Source organism: Pogona vitticeps, chromosome 1 (genome assembly GCF_051106095.1).
Source record: "Pogona vitticeps strain Pit_001003342236 chromosome 1, PviZW2.1, whole genome shotgun sequence".
Taxonomy (NCBI): domain Eukaryota; kingdom Metazoa; phylum Chordata; class Lepidosauria; order Squamata; family Agamidae; genus Pogona; species Pogona vitticeps.
In genome coordinates this window covers 113,841,812-113,857,997 of record NC_135783.1, presented here as the reverse complement: position 1 = coordinate 113,857,997, position 16,186 = coordinate 113,841,812, and the positions used below count along the sequence as shown (strand labels likewise).

Genomic DNA, 16,186 nt, shown 5'->3' with positions numbered 1-16,186 from the left:
GACTGTGGGTCCTCTGTCACCCACCTTGCCATGCTGTATAGAAAACAACCAGAGTGGATGTTTTGCCTTTTGGATTCCTATGAAGCCATTAATTTGTCTGGCCATGAGGTTGTTTCTGAAGTGTAAGTACCTGCAAGTTGGAGGTGGAGCGGATGGGACATGGGTTGGTGAGGGTGCTGGGACAGCAAGGAGGAGAGAATTTTATGTCCAGTGTAAAAACTTTGTTTTAATTCCTGAATTCAGTTGCTGCAATCATTTTATCTTGCTTAAAATGGCTACTTGATCTTACATTTTTGTTTTGGTTTATTTAATAGCAATATGAAGAGGAAAGAGAGCAGAAGGGGTTAGTAGAGGAGAAATTGGTGGGCTTGGTATAAGATTGCAGGCTATTCTGCCCTGCCCAATGGAACTTAGCTCATGCCATCTTCAAACGGATGCCTGCACCTCTATGGATGGACAGTGATACCAGAGTCAACAGTGGAAGAGTAAAGCCATACCCTCTCCCCCACTACTCAGGGCTTCCTGTGTCCAGAGCACCAAAAGGAGATCTGTTACCATAATTCTGCTGGGAGGTAGCTTCAGTCCTCTGTCCTAGTCCCCATTTGAAGAAGGGGCAGAAGATCTAAACACACTCCAGTGGCACCCACAAGGAACTGCTAGAAGTATTGGCTGAAAATGTTATCTTGGACTGGGAAGAAAGGGGGTACTGATCTGTTTGCAGCTGGGGCTTGCAGAAGCTGATTGAGTCCCCAACCAGAATTCATGTTTCACATGACCGCTAGCTGACAAAGGGACAACAGAGACCTTTGGGTAGTGTGGGCGGCATATAAATTAAATAAATAAAAAATAAAGTTCTGCCTAACTCGAGTCAGAGTTGCAAGCTCTGTTTTTTCTTTTCAATCTCTGATAGGAGGACATAGAAGAAGAGAGGTCCAAGACTCCTTATGGTTCATTCCGATGAGCAGGAGTGGGATGTGTGTACATGGCTCTCTGGATGTTTTTGAATAACAGTTCCTACCACCATTAACCAGCATAGCCAAGGGTCAGAGATGGTGGGAATTACACAAATGTATTTCTCTCCCTCTATTTGTATGTATATTTCCATGTTTGTGTGTATATATTGTTTTCAGCATAATAAGAAACAAACACATGTAAAAACAGAGTGGCTGAAATCCTGCTGACATAAATTTACGCCACACAAGCCAGATGATGTCATCATCCAGTGATGGATATCTTTCAGTTAATAAAATTAAATGCTTTCCTCTTTCAGGATCCAAGGCTATCTAGGGATTATTTTTTTTATTTAGGAAGTCTTTGAGAACCTTGGGATTTGTGGGGGTGGTGATGGATTTTTGTTTAATTAAAGTTATCTGACTATGTCATCTGGCTTGTGTGGCATAAATGGACACCAACAGGATTTCAGCCAATGAGCTCTGTGATTTTAAAGTAGAACTGAACAGACTGCCATATTAAAATAGTTTGATTAAAAGCAACTTTAAAATCATATATTTTTTTAAAAGTGCAGCAATCTGCACCATTAAAAGTTCTTGAAATGTCCTTGCCTGTGTAGCACCCAGTGAATATGGGAGAGCATTAAAAAAAACCCAGCAACGTCTTGCATCTCCAAATGCAGATTGAACTAGTGCAGACCAGAAATTTATACATGTCTTCATGTATAAATTAACCTTAAGTTCTAATTAGCTCTGAATTTTATCAGACTATGTACTGGCATTAATTACCCTTCCTTCTGCCTAGGACAGGAAAATATGGAGTATCTCTTGCTGAGGTAGAAACCCATGCTCTTAGTCCATAAAAGGTTTTATTAGCATGAAGAGGCTTCTCCACTGAAACAGAAGTCTGCAGAAAATAAAGTACCTCTTGAGCAGTTCGTCTTTAAAATAAAACTGAAAAATGTCGGTGTGCATCTACAGTGTCTCAAATTAAGTTGGAGTCCTTCAGCTACATTCCAAGAAGTTCACAACAGCCGATTATCCTGGTCATGTGTGCTCAGCAACATAAAGCAAATCCTTCCGAACAACATCTGCATTCAGTCAGACTTGGCCGGGGGCCCACGTTTATTTCCTTATTTAGAACTGTACGTATCTGATACAAGCCACTCAATATAATAAGAAAATGTTTTGAAATAGGCCTTTCCTTGGGGCTCTATTTGTTATCAGAACTTCAAACGTCTGGTACCCACCAAAACTCCAGGGTTTCTGCAGGGGCCTGAAGCAGATCTCTTCCATTTGACATTTAAAAGCAAAACAAAGCAAAACACCCTACTTGGCTCTGAAGTTTGCAAATAAACAGATTTTGCAGGCTTTTAAATGATGATTCCAGCTCTCTGAAATATTGAAAAGTATACTGGACTGTAGGAACTCCTCTAACATTTGCTGACTTCTCATATATTTAGAACATTCTTCAACAACAGGGTTCATGTCAACCGCTAAAACCAAAAGAACATTGGTGCACTGCTAGATCTTTGAGTAAGCTGCGCTAAACATCACTCTGAAATTAGCATGTATGCTTTCCTAAGCAAGCCTACAATAAAAAGGTCAGTTGTCTGAGGAAGTGGCTACTTCTTGAATGCCACAAGTGAGGATCTCCAGATTTCCAAGTTTCTTGTTTATTCAAGAGGTTCCTCTCTCTCTCTCTCTCTCTCTCTCTCTCTCTCTCTCTCTGTCGACAAAATAGGCTATTTTTTTTAATCACTACATTTGTTTTCAAAAGCTGAGTCATCAACTTCTGAAATTAAACCAGGGTGTCTGCACTGGTTTCTTCAGCATCACTTGAACCTGGCATATTTTTATGTGAACTTTTCAAAGCAGCACTGTACACAGGTTTGCCAAAAGGCATGAGTGCTATAAGTGCGAAGGGCCTGAGTAGGAAAGCATCAGGACAACACTTTACTCACTTATAGCCCTCATGTATTCGAGTCAATGCTAGAGCAGGGCTTCTTCCTTCCTTTACATAATTTAGGATAGCATTCCATGGGCAACACTATTTGAGTTTTTGTACTGAGCAACTAAGAGGTGGCACAAAGAAGCTATTATGGGTCATAACTACTCAGTCATTTTACATGGCTGCATCTACATTTGTTTATTAACTTTTCTTTTAAAACTTGGTTAGTTAAGATATGTAAGTTTTTGCCAAAAAAAAAAGTCACACATGTAGAGCTTGGAAAAAATTATGTTGTTGCAGAGTGCATTTGATTTAATTTTTTAAAAAATCTGATGTATGACAATTGAAAACAAATCATTTTAAAAATATTTTAAGTAAATCATTGATTTATATTCCCCTTACATTGTTGAAACTATAACTGCTGTAATGCCCCAGTGAGCAGTGGTTCTGCCGGCTGCGAGGTTCTGGGAACCGCATAGTCCAAAAAAAAAAAAAAAAGTAACTTTTCCAAATTCTGCAGACATCTCTAATCAACTTCAGGTATTTCTAAATGGCCAGTTAGATGAGCCATTCTCAACCATACGGACACCTGGGGCCCCTGGCACATTGGAAGGAGGCCACAGACTGGAAATAGTGATTCACACACCACTTCATGCGACTTGTCCGGTCCTGATTCGGACTTTGTTTCTTTCATATTGTGTTTATAGCCTTGGCAAAAAAATTTAAAAAGGTTGAGAATGGCTTAATTGCATGAGGGCTATTAATGGCCAAGTTAGATTCAAGCAGCCACGTTTTTAAATACTGTATTGGCTGAAGGAGCCAAGTTTATAATACTCCCTATTAACACTTACATTGTATCATTCCTTAGCAGTACATTCTGTATGTAATTGTGTATTAGATGAAAAGTATACATTTTCTTTTGATTTACGTCCTTTTAATGTAAGAGGCAAAATGATTTAAATAAAACTCCTTTCTTTTGCTGATGCTCTGGCAGAAACTAATCTGCATCCCAGGTAAATATATTAACATTATGAAACCTAGAACCTGAAAAATTACAAGCTGCTAGACTTTTGATACTGTTTGCATTGTCAAGGAAATCAGGGAAAGCCCCGCAAATCCTGTGCAGTTGTCTTTTATGGGTTTTCCCACTGTAGTTCTTCTAGATTTTGACATAATCCAACACAACTGTAGGTCATTGCAAATTGTTTTCTACTGTACATTTGGATGTCTTACATTTCATTTTCTGAACCAACTTTAAAGCAGTCAGCTATTGCCTGCTCAAGCGTTTCTCCACAATGCATTCTTTTACTTCTTGCTTGAAAATGCATTCTGTCTATATTTCTTATAGGTTATCATGGATGATGGTAAAATTGGTGATACTGCTGCAAGTGGAAAGATAAATGCTGCTGGACCATGATTAGCAGTAGTTGTTTTAGTAGTCCTAAGAGATAACTAGGCTAAACTAAGTAACTTCTGTCCCCATTTTATACCCAGAATTCCAGTTTCCAAACCCTTCCAGGAGATCTGCCTGTCAGTTGTTGAGTTTCCCAGATGTTTTCTTCCCTCCCTTCACTCAGATGCACCCATTCTGCTAATGAACTCTTTGTCAAGAAATAAGCTCAATCTGGCCTTGAAGATTCCTTTCTTGCAGAGATAAGCCACAGATGGTTGCTGCCTTCCAATTAAAAGGGGTTACTTCCCTTCACTTGGTCATCTTGTCCTAGGCACAAACTAAAAAAGCCTGATTTTCCAGAAGAGTAACAGAAACCATGACCCCTTGTTTCCCAGTCTCTTGAAACATATTTTATTGCTCGCCCCAGTTCTTTCATTGATTTATGCTTATGTAAGAAAAATGGTCCAAGTCCTAGTGGCTAATTGTTGCCAATTAGTGAAGTGCTGTTTTTGTTTCTGACCAAATGTATAATTGAATGCTTTCTCAGGAATGCAACAAACACCTTGTTAATGGATGGCACTTTGTTACCAAGACTTATGTAGTTTCCCCATATACAAAAATAACTGGGAAGAGGATTCTGGGCAGTGAATTATTTTTCACAGTCAGATTTGGACATTGACTTTTAAAAAAAGACAATCTCAGGCAGAATTCACGATTGATCTTGCAGCTGATACACCCCACTATGAAAGGCAAAAGCACCCAAATGTATGGGTTTATAAATGAAAACCTATTATTTTTCACCTTTACCTGCTTATATGTGCCATTTGTTTTGTAGGTTAGGAATAAATCCCAATCTGATGTCCTCTAGAGCAGTGGTCCCCAACCTTGGGCCTCCAGATGTTCTTGGACTTCAATTCCCAGAAATCCTGGCCAGCAGAGGTGGTGGCGAAGGCTTCTGGGAGTTGAAGTTCAAGAACATCTGGAGGCCCAAGGTTGAGGACCACTGCTCTGCAGGTCCCAGCAACAACACCATTACTTCTCACCTAGGATAGTTTGTAAAAATATTGAATGTGTACAACAAAAGAGAAAACATACTGATTAATAGCCAGTAGTATGTCACAAGTAGAGTAGGCCCATTAGATCACTGGAGCTAGGAGAGGGGTTGACCCCACTGTGGGCCTACCTTACTTGCAAATTACTACTGGATTTCAGCTAGTGAATGCATGCAAGGGAAAAAAACACTCAGAGAAATTGTTTTTTCCCTTCTAATTTTCAGATTTTCATTGTTAGGCATTTTCTTATCTCTGACATACAAAGCAGATTTGCAAGGCAGACATGAGTGACATTCAGACAGACATGAAGCCATTTTGTAGTAGAGTTACTGAAAGCGGAAAAGCTGCCATAGGTTGAGGCCAAGGAAGAGGAAGTGTTTGGTCCTCCAGACATTGTCAAACTTCGGCTCCCATCACACCTTGCCTGAATAACCAATGGTGAGGAATGGTGGGAATTACAGTCCCGTGTTGTATGGAGGGCAGCACTTTGCTCAAGCCTGGGATATAGATAAGTAAACAATAAAAACTAAGTAGTTGGATTTTTTTTCTCACACACATTCTCTATTTTCAGAAGCACAACCAGGGTCAAGTGTCAGAGGGCAGGTGATTGTTAAGCCAAAGGGAATGTAATAAATTTCTTTGACCTTGTCATTAGAACCACACCCAAATGAATGACAGCTCAACAAAGTCTGTACCTCGTCATCATTGCTGGTACAGCCCAGTCTCTCGTGTAGCCTTCCTTTTAATTTCACCACGTGCCTGTTGCCCTGACTGCATTGTAGGGTGGAATTTACCATGTAAAGTTGGATTCAGTCCACTGCCTCTCTGGCTCAGTCTGAGTCTCTCTGGCTTTTTGTTGTGCCAAGGGCAAACAGAATATGTAATATTCTTTCACCAAACAGTGCAGTGAGAAGACACTTGCTCTGGAGATGCCAGTCTCCATTGTGGAGGTAAACACTGGTCTTGAATCTTTTGGAGCCTCTGTGTTGAGTTGGCAGCAGGAAGAGTAACCAGATACTGTATGTGGTGGCTTGGTTTTGGTGTCGCATGAGATACTGGAACAGGAGAAGGGAAGAGTTGTGCTATATATAAATATCTGGAAGCTATAATCAATATGCTGTAGCAGTCTTTGAGACTGAGGAAAACCTGATTAAGAGTTTAATTGACAGGGGTTGTACATACTTAAGGAGTTTAAATATCAAAGGCAATGAGGAGTACATATTTAAGCTTAGTAATCTGAGACTCATTGTTGATGTCTGTGAGGTGTAGGAGGTTAGCTGTTATATATCAATCTAATTGGTATGTGTATACACCTATGTGCATCAATTTCCTTTAATAGTTTATAAGCTGCACTGTAATTTCTAGGCCAAAGGTGGGGGAAATGAAGTGTTCCATATGTGGGACTTCAACTCTCATTAGCCTTAGCCAGTGTAGCAGGCTCTGCATATTAAAACTGCAAATAGGCGTGCAAAGCCCCTCCATCAGCAACATTCAGGACTGGTGGACCATCCTTCCCTTCATACGCCCCCAAACTTCAGGACAGGGAAGGAGGAATGTTCCATTAGCCTGATCCAGCCCACCAATGGTCCTGATGCTGCTTCATGTGTCTCTTTGGTCTATGGAGTGATAGGCGACAGGCAGCTGGCCAGAAGTATCTTGCCATCTTGCTCTGTGATTTGAGGAGGGGTTCTAACTCTCTGATGTGGCACATGCTTTGCATGGTAAAGGCTTCAGGTTCAATCTTTGGTGTCTCTAGATGGAAAACAATCCTGTCTGAACCTATGGAGGACCTTAACCAGTCAGTGCGGATGGTATTGAGCTAGATGGATCAATGGTGTCAGGCCATTACCGCCGTCCCAGTGTCAAACAGGAAGGTGGATTTATTTGTGGCAAGCCATTCAGTCCAGTGGTTGTGTTTATATTATGGAACTCACGTGCCTCTCCTTCCTCCATTCTGCCAAAACCCACTGCCCATCTTGTGGACCTCTGAGGTTTCAAATCTTTATTTCTTGAGTGCAAATAGTCATTCAATTAATTTTTAAATGTAATGTTCTATTAAATTATTCTATGCTGTAGGTTGTATGGTTTCTATTATGGGTGATCTAAAAGTCTAAAAAAGAAATAAAATAAAATATTTCTGTGTGCTGAAGAATGTCGTCTACTTTAAATTAAGTCAGAATAAATTACTGAATAGATGTCTTGATATAGATTAACAACAGTTCCATTTCTGGCGAATTGTCCTGTAGTCGACAAATCATTTGACTGAAAAGCAATACCTGATATCAAATGAACTATGCCAGTTCCTGTTTCATCAGCAAGGGTGTCCAATCCTCTGCAGTTGCCTTTGCTAGAACTTTTTAAATAATTCATAGAAGATTAATTTAGGTTTAAAAGAAAAACTAGTTTCAAGCTGTGCAGGTTCTTTTTTTTTATCTTCCCATTCTCGACTGTTTTAAATGTGAACATGAAAATCAGACGTCCTTTGCTCCTCCTTCCAACTGACAGAGGTTTCAGCAAAAGCAGATCTGCTAAGAAAATTGCTGTAACTTACTCTCAACAAACCAAAAGGAAAACTGAGGCACCTGACATAATTCTCTCTAAGGAGTATGAGTCATTGTGTTAACGAGAACCTGCTGCCGAAAATAAATGTAGATCATGGCAATAAAGTACATTACTGGTGTATGAATTGGTTATGGGGATTTATTCAGAAGCATCAGATGCAGGAGAGGGCAGATGTCAAATTTAAAGCTGTAATGGGAGGGTGGATTCTTGTTTATTCCTTTATTTATGCTCATCTACATTATCTAGATTTATGCCCCACCCTGTGAATCTATTACCAGGCCAATTTAAAGTAATTTTTAAAGCACAGTAAAATAACTGGCATATTAAACAAGGTAGGAACTAGGGTGGATAAAAATCAAGGATTATTTTTAAAAACATCGAGTTAAACCACAATTTAAATCACAGTAAAAATTTTAAAAATCAATGTTTTGATATTAATAATAAAAAGAATCATTTTTTAAAAAAAATTAAATCATGATTTACATTGATTTCATTTAAATCAAATCCACCTGGTAAGAACAATTGCTATAAAAATATCTAATTAAAACAGTTCAACAAAAGTTAAAAAGACAAATAGTTTTGGGACTAAATCCAGTGTCCTGCTTGTGAATTCTCTGAGCTTTCCCCATGGAAAACACCACAAGCTCCGCACTGAATGTTTTCCAAACAGGTTGCGTAAAAGGCCTCGTCTTCTCTGCTGAGCCCCGTTTCTGATTCTGTGTACTGCTTTTGCCATGTATCTGTTACTCAAATTCTGCATCTCTTTCAAATCCTCTGATATTTGTATATATTTTCAGACATATTTGCTGTGAGACATTTGCCTATAGTGTTAAGCCAAACTTGAGTACATGCTTCATTCCTCTACTGGAATATGGACCATCGTTCATACAGTATTTATATGCATTCCCTCATAGACTTTTGGGAGGAAAGTGTATGAGGTCAGAAGTGGGATTTCATTCCAATCTCTTCAGACTTAAGGTCATACTTGTACACAGCTACTGCAGGCACCCTAGCATTTTGTCCTGTGCTGGAGTGCTCATGTGAAACCGCAAGCAAAACTGGTGTAAAACCCATCAAGGGAACTGGAAAGGCAATTTGCTGAAGAGGTCTATTTTAAGGCAGAAAGAACTAATTGTATTTCCAGCTTCTTTCTCTGTGCCAGTTGTTGGGAGAATGGTTTGAATTCGTCAATGTCAGAAACTTTTATTTTTAAATTGAATTTTAAAAAAACAGAGAGCAGAAGGAAAAATGCACAAGATAGTACAAAAAGGTGCTATAAGGGAATAAAGGTTACATTGTACCGATTATAGTCTGTAAGTCTTTTATTTTGTTGAAAAAGTTTAATAATTGTTCTATGGTCTCATATTGTCTCTACTTTGTCCTGAGATCTTTTACTATTGGGTGGAATAGATATGTTTAAATAAATCTTTAATTTGTCAAAGGTGCTTGTAGGACAACTAAATTAGTTTAAGGACAAATCCGCTAACTAGAGAGATGGGAGACTAAGCACATAGTCGAACAATAAGAACAAACAGGTGTGTCTGGGGAAGCAGTTTGAAGAAGCACCCAATGTGGTGTGTGGATAGTGTTCAACTAGCACTTGTGAGATCTGAGTTCAAGTCCCTCTCAGCCATGGAAGCTCACTGGGGCTGTGGAAGTGGTAAAGCCTTTTCTTTAAATACCTCACTTACCTTGAAAACCTGTTAGGATCACTATAAGTTGAATGTGACTTGATGGGGCCAAAACACACATGTTGTTTGGAACTGCAGTAGTCACATGAAGGGCTTCCCTCATGGGAGGATGCTGGTGATACCTGAGGAAAAATAAATCCTTGCTTGTGGTACTCGCCGGGTAGGTTCATGTATATATTCGTAGAGTGAAGTCCAACACTGGGAGAATGAAGGGCAGTTTCCTACACTCTGGAGTTCTTTTTTTGCTAGAGTTGGGAATGTGGTAAAAACTTTTGAACAACCTCTTCGAGCCGCTCCCTCCTCCATCTGCAGCCTGATAAGATGCTTTCCTCATTGTTCTGTACAAGCATTTTGCAGTGTCTCACGGTCATTACCAAAAGCTAGCCCCCCCTTTAAATGTTATAAACCCATTGTTGCTTCACATGCTTAACATTATCTTTAGAAACCTGTCTTTTGAAAGCAGGTGCCTTTTAAGTTCCAGAAGCAACCCTTTAAAAAATGACACCATGTTCAACAGGTATAGCAGCTCTGCTCATCTACGTCACAGTTTGACCTCATACCTTGTTAGTAGGGTACTTCGAGAAATGGGGCTTTTATTTGTTATGTGTTGCTTTCATGGAAGAGCGTGAAACTTAATGGTAGTCAGATTTTGAACTGACAGATCTGACTGGTGGAATGAGAAATGAATCCTCTAGAATGTTATGACCGAAGAAAGAGGGAGTATAAATGCACTATTTAGGAAAGTTTTTAAAACATCAAACGTCGCGGCCAGAGCTCATAAATGTTCTCCTGTTTTTATACATTATAACAGTATGTGTGAAGGGGAACCTCTGGGCAGTCTGGACCGTTCTCATGACTATTGTGACATATAGTTTGTTTTGGATCCAAGACAGATAACATCTAGGACACATCAAATGAAAAAGCAGATGCATGGGAACTGCATTGAAGTTGGCTTCTCTTTCCTTTCCTTTTTTTTTGTTCCAGTCATGGTGGCTGGGCTATGAGTTGTAGACGTGAATGTTTACTGAGGTCTCAAACGGTACATTTGTAGCATTGCATAAGACAAAATAAAATAAAGAGAAGACTTGTCTATTAAATACCAATGGAAAGCTTACTGTAGGGAGATTTGAATTTAGTAGTGTGGATAGGAATAGTCAAACACTGTTCCAAATACATTAGATTAATGTTAAGCTGTATAATCTTGATGCAGAATGGATATTATATGTGATGTAATGAAGCACGTTTTAGAATTTTTCTAGAATCAGGCTAAGTGATGTACAGTGTTATGCTCTTCACTTTTTGCTCCCTAGTTGATTAGTTTAATAAACAAAAATGCTGAAAAGTGAATTTGGAGTTTAAAAAAGAGAGTAAGTCCTACTGGACTGAATGGGACTTCCCAGTATTATGAATGTTGGGTTCAGAAAGCAGTATCCTGTTGAAATATTCACACACACAAATTAATTATGTAAGCTGCACCAATCAGTACAGTATTGGTGACTACTAAGCGCTGTACATTACACAGTGCTGTGTAACGCTTCTGTGATAGTCACTAGTTCATGCCATAATGCAGCTTTCCCAAGTCATTCTGCTCTGCTCTGGAGGGCATCACAAAATTATTTCATTCAGGAAAATAAATAATTCTTTTGTAGAATTCTCCTCATTAGTAGGTTAGCTAATGTGATGAAATGTCTTTGCTTGGTGACATTTCTTCCCTCCAAATATATAGAGAATATATTTTAAAAAGTAAACTTTGTTTCTCTCTTTGTAGAAAATAGCTCCTCAAAATGGAGGACGGGAAGCCTGTTTGGGCTCCACACCCAACAGATGGATTTCAAATGGGATCTATTGTGGACATTGGACCTGACAGCTTAACTATTGAACCTATAAATCAAAAAGGCAAGGTAAGTTTCTCCAAAAGGTGGCTAATAATCTTAAGAAATTTCTTTTGCAGGAGGGGAAGAGCTGTGCAGTGATACCTTTTAAGAAATTCAGAAAGTTATCTGCTTAGAGTGTCTTAATGCTTCCAAGCATTAGACTCTTGTTAAGTGTTTATGTGTCTAGATTGTCCTGTAGTACAAAATAGAACATATACTTGGATGTGCATATGCCATGCTGTCTGTAGCCATAGTTCAGAGAGCTGTGTCAGGTCTTCTGCACAGTTTATGGGCAAATTCATCGCTGTATTTTTCTTGGGATCTGTGGGTAACAGTGAATTACTACTGAAACTGCTCACAGTTATGGAAATCATTGGCATTACCTTGTAGTTTCTGTTACATAGAAACAGTACTGAAGTACAGTGGTGCCTTGACTTACAAACTTAATCCGTAGCGGAATGATGTTCGTAAGTCAAAATGTTCGTAGGTCAAAGCACCATTTCCCATTGAAATGCATGGGAACGGGATTAATCCGTTCCAGCATTTCAGAAAAAATGCCAAAAAAAATAAAAAAAATAAAAAATAAACAGAGCAAATCCCACGCTGGGACTGCAAAAAAGAAAAAAACACAAATCCAAAAACAAAACAACAATAACACCCCCCAGTCCAAACCCACTGTCCAAAACCAACCCAGAACAGTTTTTTAAAAAGGAAAAGGACCTTACCTCCACCACTGCCTGGCCCCCAGCCGCCGCTGCCTGGCCCGGGCTCTGCCGCCACTTTACAGCCGGGATGGGTCCTCGCCTCCCAGCTGGGCTCTTGCTCCCGGCACACGGTCCGTCCGCGCTGCTCGCTTCCCAGCCAGACTCTGCTTCCTGGAGCCAGCCGAGAAGCAAGCAGTGTGGACAGACCCTGTGGTTTTGGTCTTGCTGGGCCCGCGCGGGGGTGCAGGAAGGCTGGGAAGGTTCCGGGATGGTCAAAACAGCCACCCCTTGCCCTCCCGGACACTTCCCAACCTCCCTCCACTGCAGCACGGGCCCTACGGGGCCAAAATTGCCACCCACCCTTGCCCACCCGAACCCTTTCCAGCCTCCCTCCACCGCAGCGTGGGCCCGCTGGGGCTGAAATTGCCACCCCTGTAGCCCTCCAGGAGCCTACCTGGCCTTCCTCCGCCACCTTTTCCTAACTGTTGGGGCGAAACAGCTACCAAGAAGCAGCATCTTTCGCCACCTACAGTTAGAAATTTGAATTTCCCGCCCTTTTCCCCTGCCATTTTTCTGTTCGTAGATCAAAGCTTCGGCCGCAAGTCAAAGCAGAATCTTGTGGCCGGAGCTGTCTGTATGTCAAATTGTTCGCAGGTCAGGCCGTATGTAAGTCAAGGCACCACTGTACACTGTTCATAATTTTGACCCCTTAGAGCATATTGTTGTTTAGTCGTCTAGTCGTGTCCGACTCTTCGTGACCTCATGGACTAGAGCACGTCAGGCCCTCCTGTCTTCCACTGCTTCCCGGAGTTGGGTCAAATTCATGTTGGTAGCTTCAGTGACACTGTCCAACCATCTTGTCCTCTGTCGTCCCCTTCTCCTCTTGCCTTCACACTTTCCCAATATCAGGGTCTTTTCCAGGGAGTCTTCTCTTCTCATGAGATGGCCTCAGCTTCAGGATCTGTCCTTCCAGTGAGCACTCAGGTTTGATTTCCTGCAGAGCAGATAGGTTTGTTCTCCTTGCAGTCCAGGAGACCCTCAAGAGTCTCCTCCAGCACCACAATTCAAAAGCATTAATTTTTCAGCGGTTAGCCTTCTTTATGGTCCAGCTCTCACTTCCATACATTGCTACTGGATGGTACCATGTCAATATTATGATAAGTAACAATGGCTGTTTTGTTTGCTTGCTTGAATCTCTTCTTCACAATTACCTGGATCTGCATTTATTTCAGATGAATCACTTACCGTATTTGCTGGCATACAAGATGACCTTATACTGTACGCCAGCAGATACGGTACCTGCATTTCTTTATACTGTTGCATAAAGTTTAGGTGCTAAAAGACACTTTTTGGCCAGGTAATTTCCAGAGCAAACCTTTACACCTTGTCAGTCTTTCTTGTCTCCCACTCAAGCAGAAGAAGAAAACAATGAGAGAGACAGAATGTTATCACCTACAGAAGCATATACTTGGTGTAACCTGGATTACCTCTTCTTTAAAGTAGCAATGGTGTGTCTTCAAATCAGAACTTAAAAACTAAAGCTCTGATAGTTTTTTCTCTTACACATAATTCAAATGAGAGTTTGAATTTCATTTACATTACCAAAATGACACATGTTGCCCATTTTTATAAAAAGATAAAATACATTATCTATAATTTGAAAAGTAAATGTATTAAAATACTCAATATATATTTTATATGAATTTAATTGGATATAATGTTATATAGTATTGTGTTTCAAAAGCATTAGAGTCACAATAGCATGAAGCTTGTTAGCTAAAAGAACGTAAATTGTTGATGAGCAATCATAAATCTTCCATAAGATAATTACGGTTACCGTCTGTAGAAAATTGAGAATAATCTCTGTGAGATGATCAACTGTAGGTGTAATCCAGCCTGTTGGAATGCTATTAATGTAACAGAAGCATGCTTGAGAGTATGGTGAATTCTGAGCAATGCCTATAAGAGGCTAATTAAGAAAATTTTCAGCTATGGTTTCACAAGTCTAATCAGTTTTCAGTGATTCTTCGGATGCACTATAACTGCAGGCTGTAGAAAACGGATAAGATTATATACTTGTCATAGCTGACATTTATTGTGTGATATTACAACTCAGTTAAGTGCAGGAAAAGATGAACAATTTATTTAAGAGGACTTCATAGTATACATAGTAGGGATGGGCTTTTCAGTTGTTGTTTTTTTTTAGACCCCAACTTCCAGAATTCTTCAAGAATTTCCCAGGCAGAATTCTGGGAGATGCAGCCCAAGAACAGAAGTCAACAGGCTAGGTTTTCTTACTTCCTTCGGTGCCTCCTTTGGCCTGTTCTACATTCAAAAACAAGGAAAATGCCCTGGTGCTTTCTGGGAAATACAGGATTTCCTGGGAGGAGTCTTTATTTGGAAGGGGTTCTTTACAACCTAATAGGTAGTGGGAGTACCCTTGCCTTCTGTTTTTAGGCCGCATCTGGAGAGTTGGAGAGTTCTAGGAGTTGGAATTAAAAATGATCTAAAAGCCCCACCTAAACACACAGTGCCGTTTGTAAAAGTAGCTGTTTCTGGGCAATGGTGCTCCTATGGCTGGCTGCCCCAGTATCAATAGCCAGTTGAAAACAGCACCCGTGCTTTTGTTATCCTAAGCTTTAGAGAACATGCCAGTGCATGCTGGCTTTCATGCAAGGTGCCTAAAACTTGTCATGGCTAAGTGTAGCTAATTGATGAGGTGTCGCAGTGTTTCTTGTTTGCATGCTTGATAACATGCCCAATTGCACAATTAGAGTGTACAGTATCTGACCATCTCACCAATTAACTGCTATTGCTATTAGCTCTGGCAAATTATGGAAAACGTATTCAAATAACAATAGAATGTGAGCATTGTGATGTTATGTTACAGCTTCCCTCCCCCTCCACTCACTCTTCAATGTTAGTTGCTGCTGATGGGAGTAGGGGGCAACCTGATGTGGAGAATTGTGATGACACAATACAAAACAAAATGCTTGTGATATAACTGGGAGAACTACACAGCCGGGTGCCAGCTAGAGCTGAATCTGCAAAAAAACATAACATTTTTGGACCAAAATCAGAATTTTTAAGGCAGGGATCTCAAACATGCGGCCCGGGGGCCATTTGCGGCCTGCTGGATGATAGTTTGTGGCCCCCGCCTTGCCTGCCCCCTGGAAGCGTCCACGCGTCCTCTGCTGTCAAGAGTAAAAAAAAAAAAGAGGCTCTCCTCACTCGCCGGCTCTCTCCCAAGACAGCGCCTCTTGCACCCTCCATCCGGAACTGCAGCCTGCCAGCCACCCCGCCTGTCTGCTGACTGGCAAGCTGCAGTTCTGGATGGAGGGTGTAAGAGGCGCTGTCTTGGGGGAGAGCCAGCGAGTGAGGTACACTGCTGGCCCTTTTCCCCGAGCACCCGCGCTGCAATGCCTGAGGATGGAGCTCGCTCCTGGCCTGCCTCTAAGCCACCAATAGCAACTGCCTTCGCCGCCGCCTCTTTCAGGGAAGCAGTTCTCTGACTCTCTTTCTGTCTTAGCACCCCCAGCACCAGCCCGGCCAGCGGCCGCCTCAGCACCTGGCAATGATTCCTTCTCCTCCTCCTCCTCTTCGTCCTGCTTCAGCCTCCTCAGCTCTGGAGGCTGCCTGGGCTCGCCTCACAATGCTGTGTGTGCCTTTTTTTGAGTGGGGGCCCTCAAAAGAAGGATGCCGGACCTCCATGTGTATGTGTGTGTGCGCGCGTGCGTGCTTGCTTGCGTGCATGCGTGCGCACCTGTGGGGGCACACTCGGTTCTGTTTAATTTCGCGGGTACCAATGGGGGCTTTTTTCCTTTGGCAAAGCAATTCTGTGAGGGTTTTTTAAAAAAATTGTGTCGTGTCCTCCTCCCCCCACTAGGCAGTTGCCGGCGCTCCCTCCCTTCTCCGCTTCTTTGTACTGCTGCTGCTGCTGTTGGTAGTAGTGAAGTAGGAGCCAGAGGGGGTCGTTGCTGGCGATGAGGGCTCTCGCGCGCCCCCTCCT

General features: G+C 41.3%; 1 protein-coding gene across 10 annotated transcripts in view; it reads left to right on the top strand.

The window, feature by feature from the left end:
• The window catches only part of MYO6 (myosin VI), a 136,503-nt gene that overhangs the window by 24,159 nt on the left and 96,158 nt on the right, over positions 1-16,186 (top strand). For all 10 annotated transcript variants that reach the window (XM_020785828.3, XM_020785827.3, XM_020785826.3 and 7 more), the window contains exon 2: positions 11,368-11,500. In XM_020785828.3, the coding sequence (XP_020641487.3) occupies positions 11,384-11,500 (117 nt within the window). In that variant the 5' untranslated portion in view covers positions 11,368-11,383. The remainder of the gene's footprint in view (positions 1-11,367; positions 11,501-16,186) is intronic.